Below are 20693 nucleotides of genomic sequence, written 5' to 3' on the forward strand. Positions count from 1 at the left end.
GGAGGGAGCAACCAGCTGAATTATTGAGAGCATAAAAACGCTGCCGCTAATGGATCCTGAATAAACACACTGGCTGAGCTGCTCCCGCGGCTTCCTCTGCTGCCACGGGGCATCAAGCGAGGAAACACAGGAGGTGGAGGTGGAGGCTGCGGCGGTTGGAGGCTACGTCAGAGGCTTTGTCCGGGGGGCTGCGACACAGCTACGGTAGCCCGGCCAGCTGGGAGCTTTTTGGGCAGAGGGAGCTAACGTTATAGAGACTCTTAAGATTCGTTAACGTGGGAGATAAAGGATTTTTAAAACGTATTATTTATTATTTTTTCCCTTTCAGCTTTAGTTGAGCTTGTGCCCCCTTGTTGCTGCAAATGTCTAAACCAAACACGCAGTAGTCTAAGGTAAGGGAGAGAAAGGTAGTGAGGAAGGAAAATTATATTTTAATGACACTTAATAAAGGTGTGTCGAAAGCTGACAATCATTTAGTCGTAGTAAAATCCAGTTAAATTAAACATTCGATATATTGAGGTTTTCCCTGACCTCATCTAATCATTGAAACACCGTTTAAACACATGACCCTGCTCGGCGGTATTTTTGCTTTAATGTTAACTGCACTGGGCCTTTGTTGGCGTAGTAATTGCGTGGGGCCTTTGACATGTCCTGTCCAAGCAAACTGGCACACGTCATTTAGCTTCAAACTGGTAAAAGGTTATTCTGGTACTCATTGCTTCATTAATTGTGCTTAGACAAACTCCTGTGTGCTTGAGCATTCAGTGTTTCCCCCTTGGTTTACAACTTTGGGTGGGTGGGGGGTAGCAGTCAGTCCGCTGGAGCGCTCTGTCTGCTGGTGCGCGCATACAAAGACATATTCGCACACGTGTCAGTGCAGAACTGCCTTTTTTTCCCCAGATTTTTTTGAGGGGGTAGGGGGGATTTCAGGTTATAATGGTAAGGGAAACACTAGGATTTGTACATGCTTGAGCATGTAGAAACTAACCATTTAACTATGTCAGGATTTAAATATAAATAACTAAAGCAGAAGCCTCAAAATGTTGTTCTGTGATAACAAACACACTGCGAAGGAAAGATTTAAAGACTGATGGATGAGTCAAAAAATAAAACACTGGCCCTCCAGCAAACTGAAGTTTCAAAGATTATGACTCAGCTGAAAATCTGTGTACGAATCCTGTTTCTTTTACTATACACTACGGACTATGTATGAGAGTGTGTGTAGAGAAGGTGATTCCCATATCAGGGGGGTGGAATAAAGTTCTTCTGACTTATGGAAACGCACTGCAAAATAGCACCACTGCCTGGCAAGCCAAAGCAACTAAGGGAGAGATCTAGAAACAATAAGTCTTCAATAAGGTGTCTCTGAATAAGGAGGAAAAACAAAACCAGTGGTTAAAACGCAACTGAAACCCTTGGGCAATGTAAACACTGACGCTTGGAATAACACCTTCTTAACAGTCAATTTGTCCTTCAAAGTGCAGCCACCAGTCATAAACTGAGCGTGTGTCTTAAGTCTCTACAGCGCAGGTGGGAGGCATTTGTGTTGTTAATTCTTTCTCGTATGCGTGGAATCTAACAAGCGAGATTAATACCAAGAGATTAAAAAAAAGCCACATTAAAAGACACTGGGAACTATGCCAAAGCGATGAGCTTACCTTCTTCTTGTCTCTCATGGAGCTCTTGCCTCGCACCATGATTTTGCATCCCGTCTCTGCCTCCAACTGCTTGGCTGTGAGTCCACGTGGACCGAGGATTCTCCCCACAAAGTTATACTGCAGACACACAGAGAGAGAGAAGCACACTAGTGAGTCTAAGGGAGAACATGGTGCAGGATTTAAAAAGGACGCAAGTACATGAAGTCATACCACAAAAGGAGAAGGACTTATAAAGTAATTAGGAGGAGGTCAAAAAATAAAAATACTGGGAATTAGTTTGGGAGGGAAAGGAAGTGGAAAATTGAGTAGAAAGGTTGATGGGGTTCCGGGGTGAGGTAGTGTGTACGACACAATTTTCTTATAGAGGCCCCCTTTCACTGGTGAGTGGCTTCGGAGCTTTGAACCAAAGGGAAAAGTATTTACTCCACTTGGAACTGGCTTCAAACAGGATGAAGGGAAAATGCGTTGAAATAATCCAAAACAATTTTTACCCAAAGTATGAACAGAAAGAGAGAAGGAGAGCCGGGGAGCACAGTGACACATAATGCAGTAAACAACTACCCACATTTTTTAGGCACTGTACACAGCTATGGGTACAATTGTTTGACTGTTAAAAATAAGGTATTCTTACTCAAGCATATTTTTAAAAAGGAATTATGGAAATAGCTTTCCTTCACCACAAGAAGCACAACTACTATGAAATGAAGCGTGACGCAGAGGCTTTAAATTCTTAAATAGTCACATCTGCATGTGTGCACCACTGCATCTGCCTCAACCTAAGAAAATCCAAAAGACCCATCAGTCACATTTGTCTCCAGGGGGAGTTACAAATTTAACACTGTGTTGTCGTATTGACCCTCAACTAAGTAAAACACTTGTGAAGATGGTCGGGAACTGTGGGCTGTTGTTTTTCTCGTCCCCGTCACCGGGCTTGCCCGCTATCGTATGTCTCATGCTGGAAAGACACACCCTGTGGCTGGAGTCTCCCTGTAGCATTCTGAGCGTGCGTTACAAGACAACTGTCTGGTTGGTTAACTTGAATCTAGGAAACTGACGCAGGGGCTATTTGAGAGAGTGTGTGCGCCTGTCCTCTGAGGTCAGTCACCACCGACGCACGGTGGCCTGCTTTTGTGCCCGCACAGACAACCATGCGCACACGCACACACGCACACACACACCCTTGAGGAGCACAGGAGAGAGCCGTCTGTCTGCATCACAGCAACCATTGTGGACAAGGTTGAACCCTAAGCCAGGGTGTGTTGTGGTCGGACACACACACACACACACACACACACACACACACACACACACACACACACACACACACACGCCACAGTGGTAACGTCCTGTGTGCAGTTATGCAGTGTACCCCGAAAGCAACTGTTTTGAAAAATTACCATTGTGTATACCTCCACGGAATTAAAAAGATTTTAATGTTTACATGTGGCAGTTACCACCAGCCGTCAATATATTATATATCAGTCCAAATCCAATTTACCCACGGAGTTACAGAATAAGTCAAACAGATAATAGTAACAGATTAATAAACATGAGGTGCTTGCTAAAATATTCCTAAATGATATAGAAAGACCATTTCAGGGTTTTTATTATGTGTCCTTTAATCCCTTTGTTGCTCTCCGACAGGGCAATAGAAATCTCTATATGCTGATAACAATTGCACACGACAATGAGCTGGGGCCCTGGTGATGGAAAGCTGAGAGACCTTAAAAGAGAGAAAAGGTTAGTGACACGGCGCTACAGAGTGTCACAGATGTCATGTATTTTTGCCAGCACTGGGGGAGCCATTATCAGTGAGGAGGGCCGACACTGCCACGACTTTCTCAGTTTCCCCAGTCTAGATGTAGAACTGAATACATGGATATGTAATAATGACACAAAAACACACGCAGGGCAGGGAGCAGGCGCCGGTGGGAACGGCTCTGCCCTCTGCTCTGGCACAGCCGTTACCACAACTTACGCTCGAAAACACCACTCAGGCAAAATTTCTACGCAAACGGGCAGAACATCAAACGCACTAAGATTGTGCTTCGAGCATCTGACCACAATCTGGCACCGGACCAAGAAACCCATCTTCATAAAAAACGTGTCAATTCAGAGCAAAACGAGAACGAAAGTGATGCCAAATGGTTCTCAGTGATGGAATGAAGCAGAATGTTTTAAATGTATTAAATTGGCCCTCTGCGCTCCGTGTCTTCCTGCTGCGCGCTGAGGGTTTGACATTTCTCTCCAGGATGTTGACGTGCCGTTAGAACAGGTGACGTCCATTTAGAGCCACTGGAATGTAGAGACAATGGAGAGCCAAGAGGGAGTTATCAGAAGCATGCAGGGCCGTCGAGCCTGCCACAAAGTCCACTCTGGACAGAAGAAGGAGGACAATGGATATGGTGCCCTTTCTACCAAACACACCAGCAGCTCTTCACCTCCTCTCGCTAAACCATCTACCTCCCTACACACTTAAAAGTGCTAAAAGGTAAGATAAGCTGGGGGTTTTTCTCTTCTCCATTTCTGCTGCTACAGACTCCACCGTCAAAATGAAGTATGTATGTCAACCAGCTCTCTTTAATCAGGACCTACTGACAGCAATCATCTGCTAAACAAAGAATGTGAAAACTTTTTCATCAGTGTTGTTTTCTCTTTGCATTTTTGCTGCAGTCCCATTTAATTTTCTCAGTTAAAGAATCCAGAGATTAGAGACACTGGGACCGTTGGTGGACTAACTCTTTCCATAACTCCTCTGTCTCAGCCCCCCCCAAACAATTCCACAAGTACAGACCATCAGAGTAGATACAAACATGTGTGCAAACACAGATGCACACACACACAAAGCCCCCTCCAGGACGAGGGCTTACACTGACATTAAAGGGCCTTTGTTTAGCCCTGGTTATCACTACTCCACAGGCGGGTTCGGTTGTGAGCATATCTGTGTGTGTGTGTGTGTGTGTGTGTGTCTGAAAGGACATTTTATGGAGTGAACTTTTACAGACACCCTCAACATCTAGAGCTGACTGTAGCGTGTGTATGTGTGCGTGCGTCAGGGTTTGTTTTCATGTGAACGACTGAGAAACAACAGTGTCTCCAACCATGCCCAGGAAAGCAGAACAATTGTGCCTCTGACAGCGTTTGTTTGTGGTGGTGGGGAGACAGGAAATTAGATCATACTGAGGGCTCAGACTGTGTGAGCGTGGAGCTTATCGAAGTGCAGGACCAGGCGAGGGGAAGAATACCAATCACTTATTAGCCGGCCTTGCTGGACTTATGGAAATGAGGAACAGTTTGTTCCGTGCAATGTATCAAAGAGGTGGAATCTGTGGCGATGCCGTCTTCCCCCCCGATCTTCCCGCTCGCTTGATTCTAACCCGCTCATGGTGCTACAAGTAACATTGCGAAACAGCTCATACCAAAGTAATGGCTAACCATTCATCACAGCAAAACTCCCTTTTTCCTTGTAACCAAGATACTTTCCACCTCATTTCACTTCCAGTATTTGGAGAGCTCAGAGACGTCAACGCGTTGCATCACTGTATCCATTCACAGCATGTGGACGCAGGGCAGGCTTCCTGCTCCTTGTTGTCCTAGTACACAAGATCTGGCCTTTCCTCTCCTGAGTAGAACCCGGCCTATGTGCATGGGTACCCCTCCGTCTACTCACAACCTCCTGAGCCACCAGCCGGCTGCCTGCCTGCTTGCTTTTCATCACTCATTCATCTTTGGGCGGAAATGTTCCATCGTTCAAATAATCCATCTTCCTTACCGTCGCTCTGCGACTTGATCCCCACAACGCGCACACACACACACACTTTGTCCCCAAAGGGGAAGACAGGAGGAGAATAGAGAGGAAAGGCGCTGACGGGGTGGCTAACCTACAGTGCTAGCATGCTTCAGCTATGAAAGCGACAGAGGAGGGGAGCCTGGGCCGGTGGACGACCATTCCAATGGTGATGGCTTTTTTTGCCTCAACGCCCTACTACCGACTTCAAAGCGCTTTTCAACGCATCCAGCATTTAAAGCCTAATCCGTGGCTCCTTTGATAATTCTGTTTGGGTTTATTTTGGGGTTGGAGGCAGGGTGAAAATACAAAAGGAGGGAAGACGTAGAGGTGGAAGGCATAACGATTGACATAGGCTGGAAGTTTTCTAAGATGAGTGGAAGAAGCAGGGAGCAAAGTTTGTCAACCTTTGGATAAGCCAGCTATGGGGAGAAGAAGAAAAAAAAATACTCGTGAGACACTTAATGCATTTCAGTCTCTCTGTGTTTGTTTGAGTGGGAGGTAATCACAGCAGACCATCCTTTGACACAGCTGAGAAAGCTAGCCATGCTGTGCTACCTTATCTGCAATAATCTCAGCCAGAGGAAAACTATATCCGCTTTAGATTTCCCCCACCTGGCCAATGCCCCATATCCCTGGTTGAGGATCGCATTGATTCATGTGAAGCAACGGAGTCTCAATTGCTTTAACTGATCAGTCACCGGCTATGCATAGTCATCCTTCGCTCACTCACCAGCCAAACACATTCATACAGGTGAGCAAGAAGGCCTTTTACAACCAGCCAGTCGTCCCACGTTATTCATTTGCCTGTCCAGATCAACTTTAGAAACCAAATTGTAAATACGTTCCTGTCTTTATCACAACTCTTTAATTGCTTAGGGGGAGATCGTTGCCCAGAACATGAGAATCCTTATTAATCTATAGACTTCATGAAATACTATTTTAAAAGCAAAAACATTGATATTGATCTCAGAAATTGTGTATCAGTGGGCCGTCAACGACAATGCTGGTGCAGCCTTTGATTCCTGTATGCTTAACCGGCTTCCTTTGTCCTACACCCTCGTTTTCACCTCAAAGATCAACAGGCCAAGGAAGCACTACACACAGCAAAACAACAGTTTTGTAATACGCAAGCAATTGCTGGCATTAGAGCAATTAAACTGCTCTATCCGTTTACCCCATTGCCCTTCATCATGTTAACTGACAACAAATAGAGTCGTCACTGTTTAAATTACCACTGTAATTGCCCTCCTCATCACTAGTAGACCATCCGTTCATCTAATTATTATTATTATGCATAGCTGGATAGCAAGCGATATAAAAATCCACCAGTCGTTCTATCATTGAGGGGAGGTAAGGTGTGGGACGGTACATTTCTAGGACTCTGGTAATGACTTAAGGGGGTCAGAAGGATATCAGGAGCTGGCATGATAAGTGATGACACCCTCATGGGAACAAGCTTAATGACTTTCCATGTGCAGGGAACTGCCTGGTTTGGTCCGAGCAATTTTACTGAAATGAAACAAAGGTGGAGGACATCCTGCCAGCTTATATCTAGGGACGGAATCTCTGCATTGCGGTCAAGGTAACAAATTAAGCTCAGTTGTCCATTTTGCTTTTTGCTCTCCGTACCACAATCCAAGATCGTATTTTCTGTAAAAAAAACAAGCATGGCATTTGTTTTATCATGTAAAGCATTTCATACTTAAGAGAAAGTCACCGGGTCTAGTTTTAAATTTAAGAGACACGGTACAGTTGAGTCCTTGTTCTACCTGTAATAGACTGATAAACAACAACATAAGAACCCAGAAGGATTCCATTACTGAGCCTAACAAGGAGAGTGGTCAAACAGTCTTATTCTGCAGATGCTCAAGACTGTACATCTAAACGAGTGTCCCATTTCATGGAGTCACCACAGCAAAGATGGCATCTGTGCGTCCATGGGTGTATTTTCACCCCGAAGCATTTCTTACCAGCCTGTGAGCTTCCCACAACCCAGCTGAGTATTTAACAGTTAGCAAATACAAAATCACACCAGTGATAAACCAGAGACTGGGACGCACATAAAAAACACATGTCGCACATCCTATCGGGTGCCTGAAGGTCATCAGAAATGACATGCTGAGGTGTCAGTCAGCTGCCTTAAATGTGTGTGTGTTTGGCAAAAGAACATTTAACTGAAGGTTGAAGTTATCAGATAGCCTGTGAGTCAGCTGCCAGTCAAAGACGCAGTCGTCACGGTGACGCTTTGCAGCGCTCTGCACCACTAACAACATCAGCAATCTTTGCAAATCAGCAATCAGCAAACTTTGAAGAACTACGAGGGAGAAGTGAGACATATGAAATGATGGAGACGGATTTACAGCCAATTGTGGGGCACTCAGGAAAGTACATACAGGCCAGATTAGGCATGCTGGCCAGGCTGCTTATTTTGGTAGGGGTGAGATGCTGCACAGCATCCAGGCACCAGGAAAATCAAATTATCAAAGCAGGGGACGTGTAGGTGAGACAGAGAGGGGCCAATCGAGCAAGAGTGACCTCGGCATGATGGTGCGGTGGGTAAAAGGTAAGTGGGAGTTGTTATTTTGAAATGAAAGTGCAAGCTGAGAGGCATAGTGGCAAGTGGATAGCGGGTGTCTTAAAAAGTATGGAGAGAAGGAAAAAGGAAATGATGGAGAAATAGTTTGAAATGTGACAAATTATAGTAACGATGTTGCCAAAAAAACAAAACGCCGAGGCTGCGACCGTCATTCACTGTGTTCTTAAAAAAAAAGAAGCTAGAATTGCCTCACCAAGACAAACAAGCGCACACACACGTATGCATAAGCCGTTTTGATGCAAGTTGTACCCGATATCCAAAAGAAAATGTGAGGAAGATGCGGGGGATATTCCCCAGTCTAATAATCATCATTACAGCTTTAGATCCCTTTAGCAGTGAGCTGATGGGGATAGAAAGTTACATTTTACTTCTCTTCCTTCCATCAGGCGTATCCCTCTTTTCACTCTGATCCTACATCATCTCTTCTCTTTTCCAATGACAAAATGATTTGGGTTAAAAACACTAATTGGCTGTAGGGATACTCTGTCTGGGAATGTGCTGCTATGTCTGCTGTTCGGATGATCAAAATTCAAAGTTTCTGCCTACCGTTTAAAATTTCTAACCGGCAGTGAAAGCAGCAGTGAAAACATGGAGTAGACAGAGGTATTCCTTTGCAAAGTATTATAAGGTGACACTGAAAGAATTGTAAGGACAATATAGTTCTACATTTAATAGTAATATATATATATATACACATATACATACACATACATACATACATACACACACATATATGCCTGTCGCAATAGTCGATATATTGACAATTTTTGGCGCTTCAATATATTATATTCATTTTTGTAAAGAAAATAGTCATCAACATTTTAGTTCGATTCACGCTGCCTTTGTCCTCCATCCGGACTGCGGATTCGCCTCATTACCCGGGAGGGCCATGCGCAGGGCCGATTGGGAGCGGGAGCGAGACGCCCCGTCTCTCCCAGCAGCCACGGAACGCGTCGCCCCTACCTACGTTCATTTTGTCAAACCCTAAAGCATCCACCTTGATACTTCGTCCCGCTCAGTGTCCCTTGCACTTTTTTGTTAAAAAAAAGGTGTATTTATTCATTCTGAAGAATAAAACATTTTCTGTTCTTTAAAGAAGGAAAAAATATATATTGTCACATTGTCATTATGTAATCAGTGGCATGAATGGTCTGAAAAATACAATAATATAGTTTATCGAAATTAATTTAGTTATATATATTTAGTAGTTAAAGTAGTTATAGTGCCCTATGTATATAATACCAGCTTCAGTTATTGCACATTAATCTGGTCACCAAAATCAAGATGTAGGGACGTAAAATACATTTAGATATTCAATTCAGACCTGCAGGAGATTCCCCATAATTCCAATCATCACATCCATAACAAAGCTATCTGGCATTCCCTTTGCAGCAGACTTAATGATCACACTTTAGGAGGGAGCTGTGCACGTGTGTACCTAGATACACTGGGAAAATGTCCAAGTAAAATGCGTGCCAGTTTAAATCACTGTGAATGGGTATTGTGGTGTGTGTGTAAATTAGAGTCGGAGGTCATCGTGAGTCATCTCGGCCACTAGGGCGATGCCTAATTAATTGAGTAGCTATCCCGGCAGCTCGTAAACAAAATACTGAGCTGCTGCGGAGCGCATTGAGCGGAGGGAACACAGGGGTCACCCGAGGATGCCACATTTTTAATAGTTTCAGTGTGTTTGCGAAAGTGTGAGAAAGTCATCCTAGGAGCTCCTTCTCAGCCACACATTTTCACAGCTCCCCCTCCCACTACTTCAAACTGTATGAGGCCGTTAAAAGGGCCCACGGAACTTAATGTTATGCATGAATTTCAAGTAGCACAGCAGCTGCACCGTTATATACAATTTTGCCATAAAAAAAAATACCCATGTTTAGTAAAAATGAAAGGACAATGAAAGTAATTGAAAACATGAGTTAAGCAATTAGCACAGAAAAGCAGCAGCGGGTGCAAAGATGTGATTCTAACTAATTGCAGGACGGCCCAAGGACCCGAAGTTCTCACACTCTGGATGAAAGGTGACAGACAGTGTTGTGGTTCGTTGATTTAACTTAAGTTCAGAGGCCGGGTCTGTCTGAAGGCACAGCTGGAGCTAAGCCGATGCCGGCCGCTCCTTGGTGCCCTTTATCAATTCTGTCAGGGGGGAAATGCAATCCACGCCTGGCTGAGCCCTGCTCTACAGGGTCTCTTATCCTTCAGCCCCTCCCTCCATTCACTTCCTCACTGCAGGGCGCTGGGATTACCAAGAGGAGCGTTGCTGCTCAAGATGTGACAGGAACATTCACGTGGGCGCCACAGATTTCCATGAAGCCAGGAAGGTGGCCGACTGGCCAAAACTTTGCAAACACACCACATGGCTCTACGTCCAGGACACGCGGGAAGACAACGCAATCATTTCAGATAAAGCTTTTACAGACTCCCGTCTCGGCTTGGTTGCCACCACCCTCCTCGTCTCCACAACCAGCATGATAGAGTGTGTGCGGTTTTGTTCCAGCGTTGTGTGTGCATGTAAATGTGTACGTCTTTCCCCTACAGAAAAAGCTGTCGAGACCACAGCTGTAACCAATGCGAGTGGTGAGCCGAAAGGATTTCCATCTCTTTCCAGCTGAATATTTATGGCATTGCACCTTACTTTTCATGACGACCCTGCTATCAAAACCCTCCTCATATCCCTCTCGGCAATAATCTAAAACTGAGTCAGCCCATAAACGCCCCAGCATGCCATGTTTTGAGAACAGGACTAATTTAGACTTCCTCCTGATAGAGCTTCGACAGTAGTTAATCTTTGTGTGTGTCCATATAAAGTACGTTTGAATGCATCAAAGCAGCAGCATTTGGCTGTTTTTTTACAAACTAGGGCTGTCAATAGATTTTTCTAAATTGACTAATTAATCGCACATTTTGAAATTAATCGTGATTAAACAAAACTAAAGGTTTGTTATTCTTTTAAAGACTAAATATTACAAGCAATGAGTAATAAATGGATTGTTTGTGTTAAACACAAAGACACATGTGAGCATCTTGGAGGTATAATTGTAGAACCTTGTGCACTTTGCTGTGAACTCTCCATCATTTTAGGGCAATGTTTGAAGTGCCATCAATCTCTCGACATTTAGCCAGGACATTTTCCAAACCACTGTCTTTCAGGGTGTGGTTCTGTGCAGACCGTGTGTCGTGCAGGGCAGATGTTCAGACGGGAAGTAGCCTACCAGCTGGCTTAGTCCACATTAATCGCATTTGTTAACACGTTCATTTTGACAGCCCTAATACAAACATAAAATGCATCTTATTGCTTACATTGCCCAAATTGAAGGAAAGCCAAACATTATAAGACTACAGACATCCTATATAAATGATTTAATAGGCCACTTAATTTTCTGTATTGCACATTTCCCAAGACACATTTGTCTCCTCGTTCCAACGTAAATGTTGGTGCTAAAACAATGAAGGTCAAACGCACCGATATTACCGGGGGTGTGGAGTGAGGTGTGTGAAGCAGTCACTTACATCAGGGTACTCTTTGACAGGCACAAACAGTTTTTCCTGCAGGTGGACGATGGGTCCCAGAGGCTCCGGCAGCTCCATGGGGTGTCTGTCCACAAGGCCATTTGCTGAGTCGCTGTACATGTCTTTACGCACTCTGTTGATCTCTGAAACACAGAAACATGTACAACTGGGTAAGCAACAGAATGGATGATCACCAACAAACATGTATTTATTTGATATAGCACTGTCATTTAAATGCCATCTTCTGGCCGAAGCCTAATGTAGGATATGAATCTCAGTTGTGAGAAAAAGAAAAAAAAAGAAAAACATTTTTTTGGATTGCCTCAAGTAATCTCCCTTTTATAGACAAACAACGGAGTAAGTCTGTGTTTGGGGAGTATGACAAATTGAAAAGGTTTGTAGCCTGTAAAGCAGAGCATGGGAGCTTCTCAATACGAATAAATGCTGTTAATGCGCGTAAGTTCTTCTATATGCCAAAGACAAAAGTTAAGCGCAGCCGCTGCATTATTTAGGGGTTTAAAGGCCATCGTCTTTGCTCTGTGCCTGTTACTCCCCAGTGGCCATTTCCTAATAGAGCAGCCTGTGCGAGCAACGCCTTCAGATCTGATCCCTGTCAGATAAAACTAATGGGCCGCTTTCTCACGCACGCGCACACACACACACACACACGCCACATCGATGGCTGCCTTACAATTCCACAGGAGCAGATAACCACTGTGCAAAGCAGGCAAAAAAAAAAAAAAAAATCAGCATTCATTCACCCTCATGTGTGAGTGTTTCACAGATGAATGCGGATCGACATGTGCAGTCGTCACGCCCGCTAATAGAGGACATACACTGTGTAGCTGCCCACGTGTGCCGGTGCTGGACAAACAGTTGGGCCTTTGCTGAGCAGAAAAGTTAATCAGCAGTAAAGGGTAGAAGGAACGGGATTCACATCAGCAAAGACGCACATGATGGTTTCTGTGAAACAGCTGAAAGTGGAAGGGGTGGTGAGGCCTCAAGTAACGACGTCCGGACGGTGGACTGCGGTCAGGTGTAAGCGCTATTTCCATCCCTCATAAGACTTGGGAGCTCTATATTAAACCTGAGCTGGGGAAGCTGACACTCAAGGTTTTGAGGTCAGGCAGGCTTTTCTGGGGGCATCTATAGTTAAATTGTAGGATGAGGGAGGGGATCCGGGGGTTGGATAAACTAATTTAGTTCAGTCTTTGTTTAAGTTAGAATAATTAAACTGTTACCAAAAAAAAGTGAAAAAAGGTAGTACAAATAAGAAAATAATACGATTTAGGCAGCCCTGGCAGCACTTTGCATGGATTTCCCGTTGAGCTGAGAGCTTGTTTACCGTCAACGACAGACTGACTCATTTGAGACAGGGGCGCACGGACACCAAGGAGCATACACACAAACATCTGGCCTGCAGCTGTGTGGACAATACCTACGGGATACATCGGTCTCATAAAACCGTGCCAGGAGAGTCGGCCCACAGCGACTCATTCTCCAATAATGTGACCTCTGTGCTCAGTGGTCCACAGATACTCCCCCGGCAGTCCCTAAAGATGAATTCATCCTCATGCTATCTCGCCCAAAAAACAGATTACATCAGTCCTAACCGACACCAGTGGCTTCCGCCCACATACAGGCGTTGCATAAGGGAAGAGGGGTTTTGCAGCGACACGGAGTAAGCGGGACGAAATAAAATTAGGAACTGAAAATGAAAATGTATTTTATTTTATTATGTTTGTCCAAAAGAACCGAGAGTAAATATGGCAAAAATAAAAGTTACCCATAGATATGCAAATCTTGCTGTCTAATCTTAGTTTACATTTTAAAAGTGGTGATCACATTCTATGAAAGTGAGATGTCCTTCAGTGCCCGTCTCTTCAAGCAAACATGAACAAAGAGCCATTTAACAGGCCGCTGGTTACGCCCGCGTGAAGCAACGAGTGAAGAAACACCTTCTGCGGGTTAGAAAATATCTTCTCTACGTAGAGCTCACAGTAAATACACTGTGTGCTATTTGCAACTCCAATTTATCCCAATTCCTCCAATCTAGCCAAGAAACACCATCTTTCTAAAAGCGAGAAAAAAAGTATGTGCACGTGGCTACCCGACAACCACCATCAGCACCCCTCCTCCTAATTCGGTTTCCTCTTGCTGAAATGCCACATTAACATAAGGGCGCCGTGCTGGCCATCAGTGGAGACGTGTGGCATTTGACAACCACTAATTTCAGCACGGCAAGTCTTTTCTGAAGCGCTGGGCTCATCTACAAAATTGGCCCCTGTTTTGCACAGCCTCCACAAAAAAAAAGATCATTTGTCTAGCTGTCCACCCGGCGAGGAACAGACCCCCCGCCTCCCTTACTCCTCCTCCAGCAGTTGCTCAGATTAGTGGCTGTTTTAAACCCTGGATCAGCAAAGCAGACACAAAACTGCACGTTAGGTCAAAGCTGTCCATTTGCACGTGCAGGGCGGCTGCACAAGCAGGCGCGCACTGGGCTCGCTTAGCAGCAGATCAATTATAATATTGCGTTTAAGCGATTTATCCAGACGTCTGGAAGGAAGAAACAAAAATCAACGTGTGGTTGGAGGGCAGAGTGAAAAACTGTTTGATGAGGCAGAGACGGAAGAGCAAGCAGAAGGCACTTCGCTGTCACTGCTCTCTTCTGCCTCGAAGTAAGTTAAAACTTCAGCTTCTTCGCTTTCCTGGTTTGTCGCAATTCGTGCCCCTTTATTCTCAAACATTCAGTGACAAAAGGAAATGTTACAGGTTGCGGCGGCAGATTCATTTGTGCTTTGTCAGTAAAAGTAGGAAGACAATTTCTCTGAAGCTTATTGTTGATCTTGACAAATGGGGAAAGAGCAATACCCAAAAGGAAGGACAATGGCAGTCGGATGGGGTTTGAGAGGCAGCGGACTGAGGAACATGATGGAAGAAAGCGCCAAGTTGAGAGCCAATAAACAACAGTGGGCAGATCTTGAGTGGGAAAGACTTAAGATCTTCTTGACCGTGAACGTACAAACATATTGGAAGAGACAACTGGTTCCGTGCAGTGGACGGTTGTCAGATTAGTTGTCATTATATGACGTCGTTGGAAGCTCAAGAAAAATTAAGTAGCTTTTTATACAAATTTAAGAGGATGCTTGAATATGGGCCACAGTACTAAAATATAAAACACATAACAAATGATGACTCTAGGTTCTGGGCAACATTCTGATTTAATCGAAATACTGATTTACAGTATTGTGTGAATTACAAAACGGATACACATTTCATTTTGCTCATCGATGTAACAAAGCAGCAAGCTAAGCCAATAAACTGCACAATTAGAGCTCTTGATCTGCTACCTCCCTTGTTATTGTTCCTAAGTGGGCAGACTTTCCAAACACTAAAAATAACTATTCCACTCCTATGAGTTATTTGGAAACAGCCACAGCCATCGTGAACTTTTCATTTATTCAGAGTCTGATACCAAAAATATGATCCCAGAAGCAGCACCGGCAGAATTAAGGGACTTTTTACAGGAGGGGTCAGGAACGTTGGGACAGGAAAGAATAGCCAAAATGAGGTAGAACCATTTCTTAATGTTACAAAACCTGTGTTCTAACATTATGTAATGAATGGAAGCAGCCAGAGGGAAACTTGGAGATTGGCATGGACAGTAAAAAAGAAAAGTAGTCAGGAGATGCTGTAATTTGGTTCAGAACCGGTTCATGCAACTAGACCTGCTCCATTAGAAAACCAGAACAAGTCCATTAAGGGGCCAAAAACAGAACTATTCTGAAACCGCTTAGGTCTCAGCCTGTGGCTCAGAGCAAAATGTCCTCTGACCATGCAGAGCACATCCGCCCATTTAAGTGATGTGAGCGAGTGAAAGAAATAGACCGATAATATCTGACACCTGAAACAGATCAAGTCGAACACGGTTTCGTCTTAGAGGCAAAATGATCAAAACGTTCAACTTTGTAGACACTGAATCAATCTGTTCAGAGAATTCAACATCCGGGGTATTGGAAATCCTTCCATGTTTTTATGCTTGCACGTGTGAACATTTTCAGATTGATTTCAACCGGGGAAGAAGAGACTAGGAAGCCCAGGCAAAATATAGATTTTTTTAAAAAGTGGTAGCGTAAAAATGATAAAATTCAGGATATCACAGATGCACCTTAATGCGAGGGACATGCCTTTTCACTTTAAAGTGGTTCACTTTGGCGATCACAAAGCCCGGGTGCCCAAATGATTTGGGGCGCTTAATGCATCCCTGCCCTTTATCCAGGGCGCAGACGACTTTATCCAAGACGACCTTCCACTTCAACAGTTAAGGGTGGTGGGGGCGCGGGTGGCGGCGGGCCGGGCATGTGAACAACAGAGGTTTCTTTTCACAGCATAGAGGAGAAATATGGTACGCATTGGTGGGGGTAACAGCCATGCAAACGTATGCATTTCTGGGTCTTATCGTCAACTCACAGCTGCCTGCGCTCTCTCCCGCCCTCTTTGAGAAAAAAAGTTTCTGGGTGCTAATCTTTGATTTAACAGCAGGCCTGCACTGCACACCCCTTTGATGTTGTTGCACAAACTAGTCCTGTACGGTTAATGAGTATACTGTACTACAGCAGTTATTTCCTTTCTCAATGGGAAAATACAAGGTTCAGATTTGATTGCATTACGGTGCATTTACATTAATGGACTATGACGTCAACAGCATACAGCCATGAGGTCAGCCTTTCACTTGCCTTTGCTTACTATTCACACAGATTGTAAATTGAACAGAACGCCTGTTTGGCATGCGACTGATTTTCGTTTTGAACACCCTGCGAACCAAGGCAATATCGGGCAAAGTATAGACAAAATGATGTGGTAAATAACGGCAGCACCGGACCTGCAGTAGTATATCAGACTATGGATCATCATTTGTTCAACCCAATTTAGGCACCGTTGTGTCTCAACAAACACACTGACTTATTTGCGAGAGCATGACACAAGTGTGTCTATCACTTGTGGTACTTTACAACACACTTGGGTGCAAAAGTGCTCTCCCCGTGGCATCCACCCAGCCTCTTCTCGCAGTCAGGCAACAATGAACGGCATAGGAGCGTTTGTTGCTGTGGATATGAGACTATAGTCAGGCGTGGAAAACAAAGTGCTCGAGTCCCCTGCACAAGTGTTTATTCACATCAGAATAGTTTTGTAATTAAGCTGGGGGAAAGCAGAGTGTTTTGTTTCATTGAATTACTTATTGTGCATATCCAAGTCTACCACAGAAGAAGCACATCGACCATCTTTTTCCATAGGAGTTACACCAATACCACCATCATGGACAGGAGCAATATGTAGTTACTGGGGAACAACAACATTTTCAATGTACAGACAACCTCGGAATAGCAATAACTCCTTCATGTATTACATTACAGGTAATTTAGCAGACGCTTTTATCCAAAGCGACTTACATTACACTTTAAACCTATGTTTTTTACATTTTGCCCGGGGAGCAATTAGGGGTTAGGTGTCTTGGTCAGGGACACTTCGACTTGAGACATGGGGCAGCCGGGACTCGACCCACCAACCATGCGGTTCCCAGCGTACCCGCTCTACCCCCTGCGCCAAAACGACCCCATTTTAATATTAATTAATTCATTTTAAACTGTGATATAATCGTTATAGTGACTAGTACACACAGCCCCTGAACCCTGACGTAATGTGGATGTAAGCACTGGGACCCGAGGGCTCAGGGGTCTAAATGGCTCCACACAGTAATGACGGTGTGGATTGCTGGCAGCCAGAGGGAGAGATTTATGTTGTGTATCAGGGGATTTTCCTAAGGCAGGGGGGGTAAAAACCTCGAGCGCCAAGTCTTTAAGTAGATGGGCCACTAAATAAACTACTAGCATAACAAGGTTTTAGGATGCTGTGTTCCCTGAGCCAGGTGAGAATATATTGAGGAGCTGCACTTTCATCCAAGTGGGGAACGAACAGTTGACGCTTTCTAAACCCGCAAAATGCTTACACAAGAACAGTCTCTTTTGAAGCTATGCGCTGCAGTGCGTTGCCGTTCTATCACAGTCAACGAGCTCCTCGATAGCAGTGCATTCCACTCTCTGATCATCAGTAATGAGCTGAAGCCGCCCGAAAACGCACACAAAGACGCCACACCATGTAGCTATAGTCCAAACGTGCTTAGGAATGTGTTCGTCCTGGAACAAACTTATGTACATAGAAACAGGACAGAGACCGGTACTATTAAAACCTCCCACAAACACTAGTGGGCTAATGAGCTTTTCTGTTAGTTGCCGAGGCTCTCGAGAGTGATGCCACAAAAATAGCTACGGAGAAGGAAGAGAGAAAATTCTGCTAAACAAATGCAGCAGCAAACAAGGAGGAAAAGTCTCCTCTCTGCCTTTCTGCCCGCTGACAGAAGCACAGATTGCCCTTCATTGCACATCAGCCCAGCATTCTAACTGATTTAATCATTTTACGCTGATGGCGGACAGCAGTCGAAACCATTGCTGCAAAGTAGTATGTAAAGCCCCCAAAAGGGGAATATTACCTCATCTACCTTGAAAAAAAACAAAACATAAAAGGCTTGACATGTTTTTAGGAATTTGATCTAAATTAGCGAACAAGTACCAAGCTGAATGTGGCTTTCTGCGTCTGCTGGCAGCAACGGTGAATGTGTGCTACAGGAGTCATAGCACGTTAGCTTGGCGATAAAACAAAGCAAACACACAGCGCAGACATGGAAAGAGACAAACGCCGGAACCGAGGCAAGAAAATGTATTGGCCTGCATTGAGAAATCTGTTTGAAATAGTTGGGTCGTCTTACACATGAGGAGATGTGAGATGTGCTGGCAGATCAAATGCTAAATAGTGTGACTGCTGTCCTTTAACTCCAGCACTGTGAAGCCAATAGCTGAACAGGGACAGTGAACACAGCGTCCATAAGTAGGCTTCTTTAAGACTGGAGTGGGATTTATGGGAACAATTTGGAAATCATGATAATCGCTGAGGCAAATGTTAAACAACTGTCCAGTTGCTCAAAAACTCAGATCAAAGCAGTTTTAAAGAAACGCAAGCAGACAGTGGAAATCTTCTTGCCCAAAGACCGGAAGCTTCCAAGATCATTTCTACGTGTTTAAATAATAAAACAACTGGCGAGATATTGTTTCGAAGTTGACAAAATGCTTCATCTACTGGTTAAACCAAATTTTACATTTTACTCCTCACTTAATTTGCAGTAGAGAATGCGACACTGCAATCGAAACATGTTAATACCTTGTAAAAGGCATGATTTTGGGGCTAAAAATGATTTCCCACAATATTTTAAAATAAATAAGTGGAGCAGAAACCCATCTTTTACTTCTCACCCCCATGCTAACCCGTTCCAAAGTTAAGTGTGAATTGAGTGGTGGAGATAGTATCTGCAGAGCTATTAAGAGCTCAGACTAAAATTAGAATAAGGGATCATCACACTTGATGTGGAACTGCTTTATGGGGCTGTGTGCTGGCAGGGGCACGCTAGCAGCTCAATGAGCCATAGGAGTGCCAGTTTTGTGCACTTAGTGGGGTCTACCACAGTGAGGCGAAACTGGTAGGGAGGGCTGGCTCGATACAGAACCATAATGGCTTACTCTTAATGGTTGCCGCAAGGGGCCAACGTTCATTACTCTCTGCGTGGGGGACTTGAACGGGATCCCGGGGTGAGAGTGCGTGCACGCTCGCACACAAAGCTTAAACTTTGGGGAGGCCCCGTGAGGCACACAAACAGGATGGAACAGGCTACAGAAACGGTTCTTTCCGTCATACGCTGTGAAAAATGTATATGAATTCCTTACAGGGATCACCGGGTAGTGTAAGTGCGGTTGTTAAAAACTTGCGGTGGTTTGATAATATTGCCAGTTTATCAACGATTGCAGAAATATCCTGAGTTCTTTAGTAATGCTTCCTCTCCCTCCTCAGCTCACCTTGTACAGTAGCTCTGTGGCCGAGCTCAGCTGAAACAGCCAACCTCAAGGTTAAGCTACAATACATTTCACTTCCACGATGTACAACGTGTGTGGATCCATCCGTACTACAGAGTATGCGTTCAGGAGTAGACAAAACTGGTGAATTAATTAGTATAAAAAACACACACAGAGACACTCAAAGCTACAAAAAGACATGGGCACAAATAGCCCAGAACAGTTGTTTTTTCTGCATCTCGGGGATCTCATTTCAGACTTTACCTGCCAGTTAAATCAGGCAGACAAACAAAAGAACGACATGAGTGCTGCACAACGCTCCTCAGGAATCCCTCCCTCTCTTTGTCATAACCCATTTAACTCTACTTTCACTGTTTTGGGGGACGTACACATGCGACTTAGGCATCTAGAAATACTAATGTTTCACCCACTGAGCCCCCAAGCATACTTTTACAAATGCATCCACACACACACACAGGCAAATTTGCAGAGGATGCTCCGTAAAATGAAGCACAGGATGCATGCAAGATGTGAGAGAACGCGATAAGGACGGGGAAGAATAGCAGGATGAAGAGTCAGGATGCAGTCAAATGGGAAGTGTGTCAGTGGATAGGAAGAGCTGTACTTGACCCCGTTTGGCACTGACTGGGGCCCGTGCCCTTTGTCCTGTGAAAAGGGGTGCCCGTTTCCCACTGCCCGCAAGGGCCCGAAAACATCAGCTTTTCCCGTTTTGTTAGGCTATAAGGGGAGGCTATGCCTCACACAGCAACTGAAGAGCACTGAAGAATCTCAGAAAATGCAGAGTATTATTCATCTATCAAACACATTAACCGTGTCTACCCTGACAGTCACCTGCCCACCCATATTGCAACAATGGCAGGAAAAGGTCCAGCTGTCAGATGAGGAAACCAGACGGGAAGAGGTAGGAGGGAAAGGCTTTGACTATCAATGTGACTGGAGAAGATATCCTGCTCAGTGCTTCCTGTCCCTAGTCCTGTAACTAAGGACACGGGGAAGAATGGAGAGAGGCCAATTTGTTACACTAAAAAAGATTGTTGACTGAATGTTTTTGTGATCAAACAGATATCTTTGTCCTCTGTAACCAAATTTACCTGTGTATCAAAAATAGTCTCAGACTACATCCACAGGGAAGACCTGTGCTTTTGGGGAGATTA

At 44.4% G+C, this 20693-nt stretch overlaps 1 protein-coding gene across 8 annotated transcripts in view; it reads right to left on the reverse strand.

Moving 5' to 3' along the window:
- The window catches only part of qkia (QKI, KH domain containing, RNA binding a), a 60237-nt gene that overhangs the window by 29906 nt on the left and 9638 nt on the right, over positions 1-20693 (reverse strand). For all 8 annotated transcript variants that reach the window (XM_040200524.2, XM_078090024.1, XM_078090025.1 and 5 more), the window contains exons 2-3: positions 11561-11703; positions 1659-1775 (exon numbers count right to left, since the gene is read on the reverse strand). In XM_040200524.2, coding sequence (XP_040056458.1) covers positions 1659-1775; positions 11561-11703 — 260 coding nt within the window. The remainder of the gene's footprint in view (positions 1-1658; positions 1776-11560; positions 11704-20693) is intronic.

Source organism: Gasterosteus aculeatus, chromosome 15 (genome assembly GCF_964276395.1).
Source record: "Gasterosteus aculeatus chromosome 15, fGasAcu3.hap1.1, whole genome shotgun sequence".
NCBI lineage: Eukaryota > Metazoa > Chordata > Actinopteri > Perciformes > Gasterosteidae > Gasterosteus > Gasterosteus aculeatus.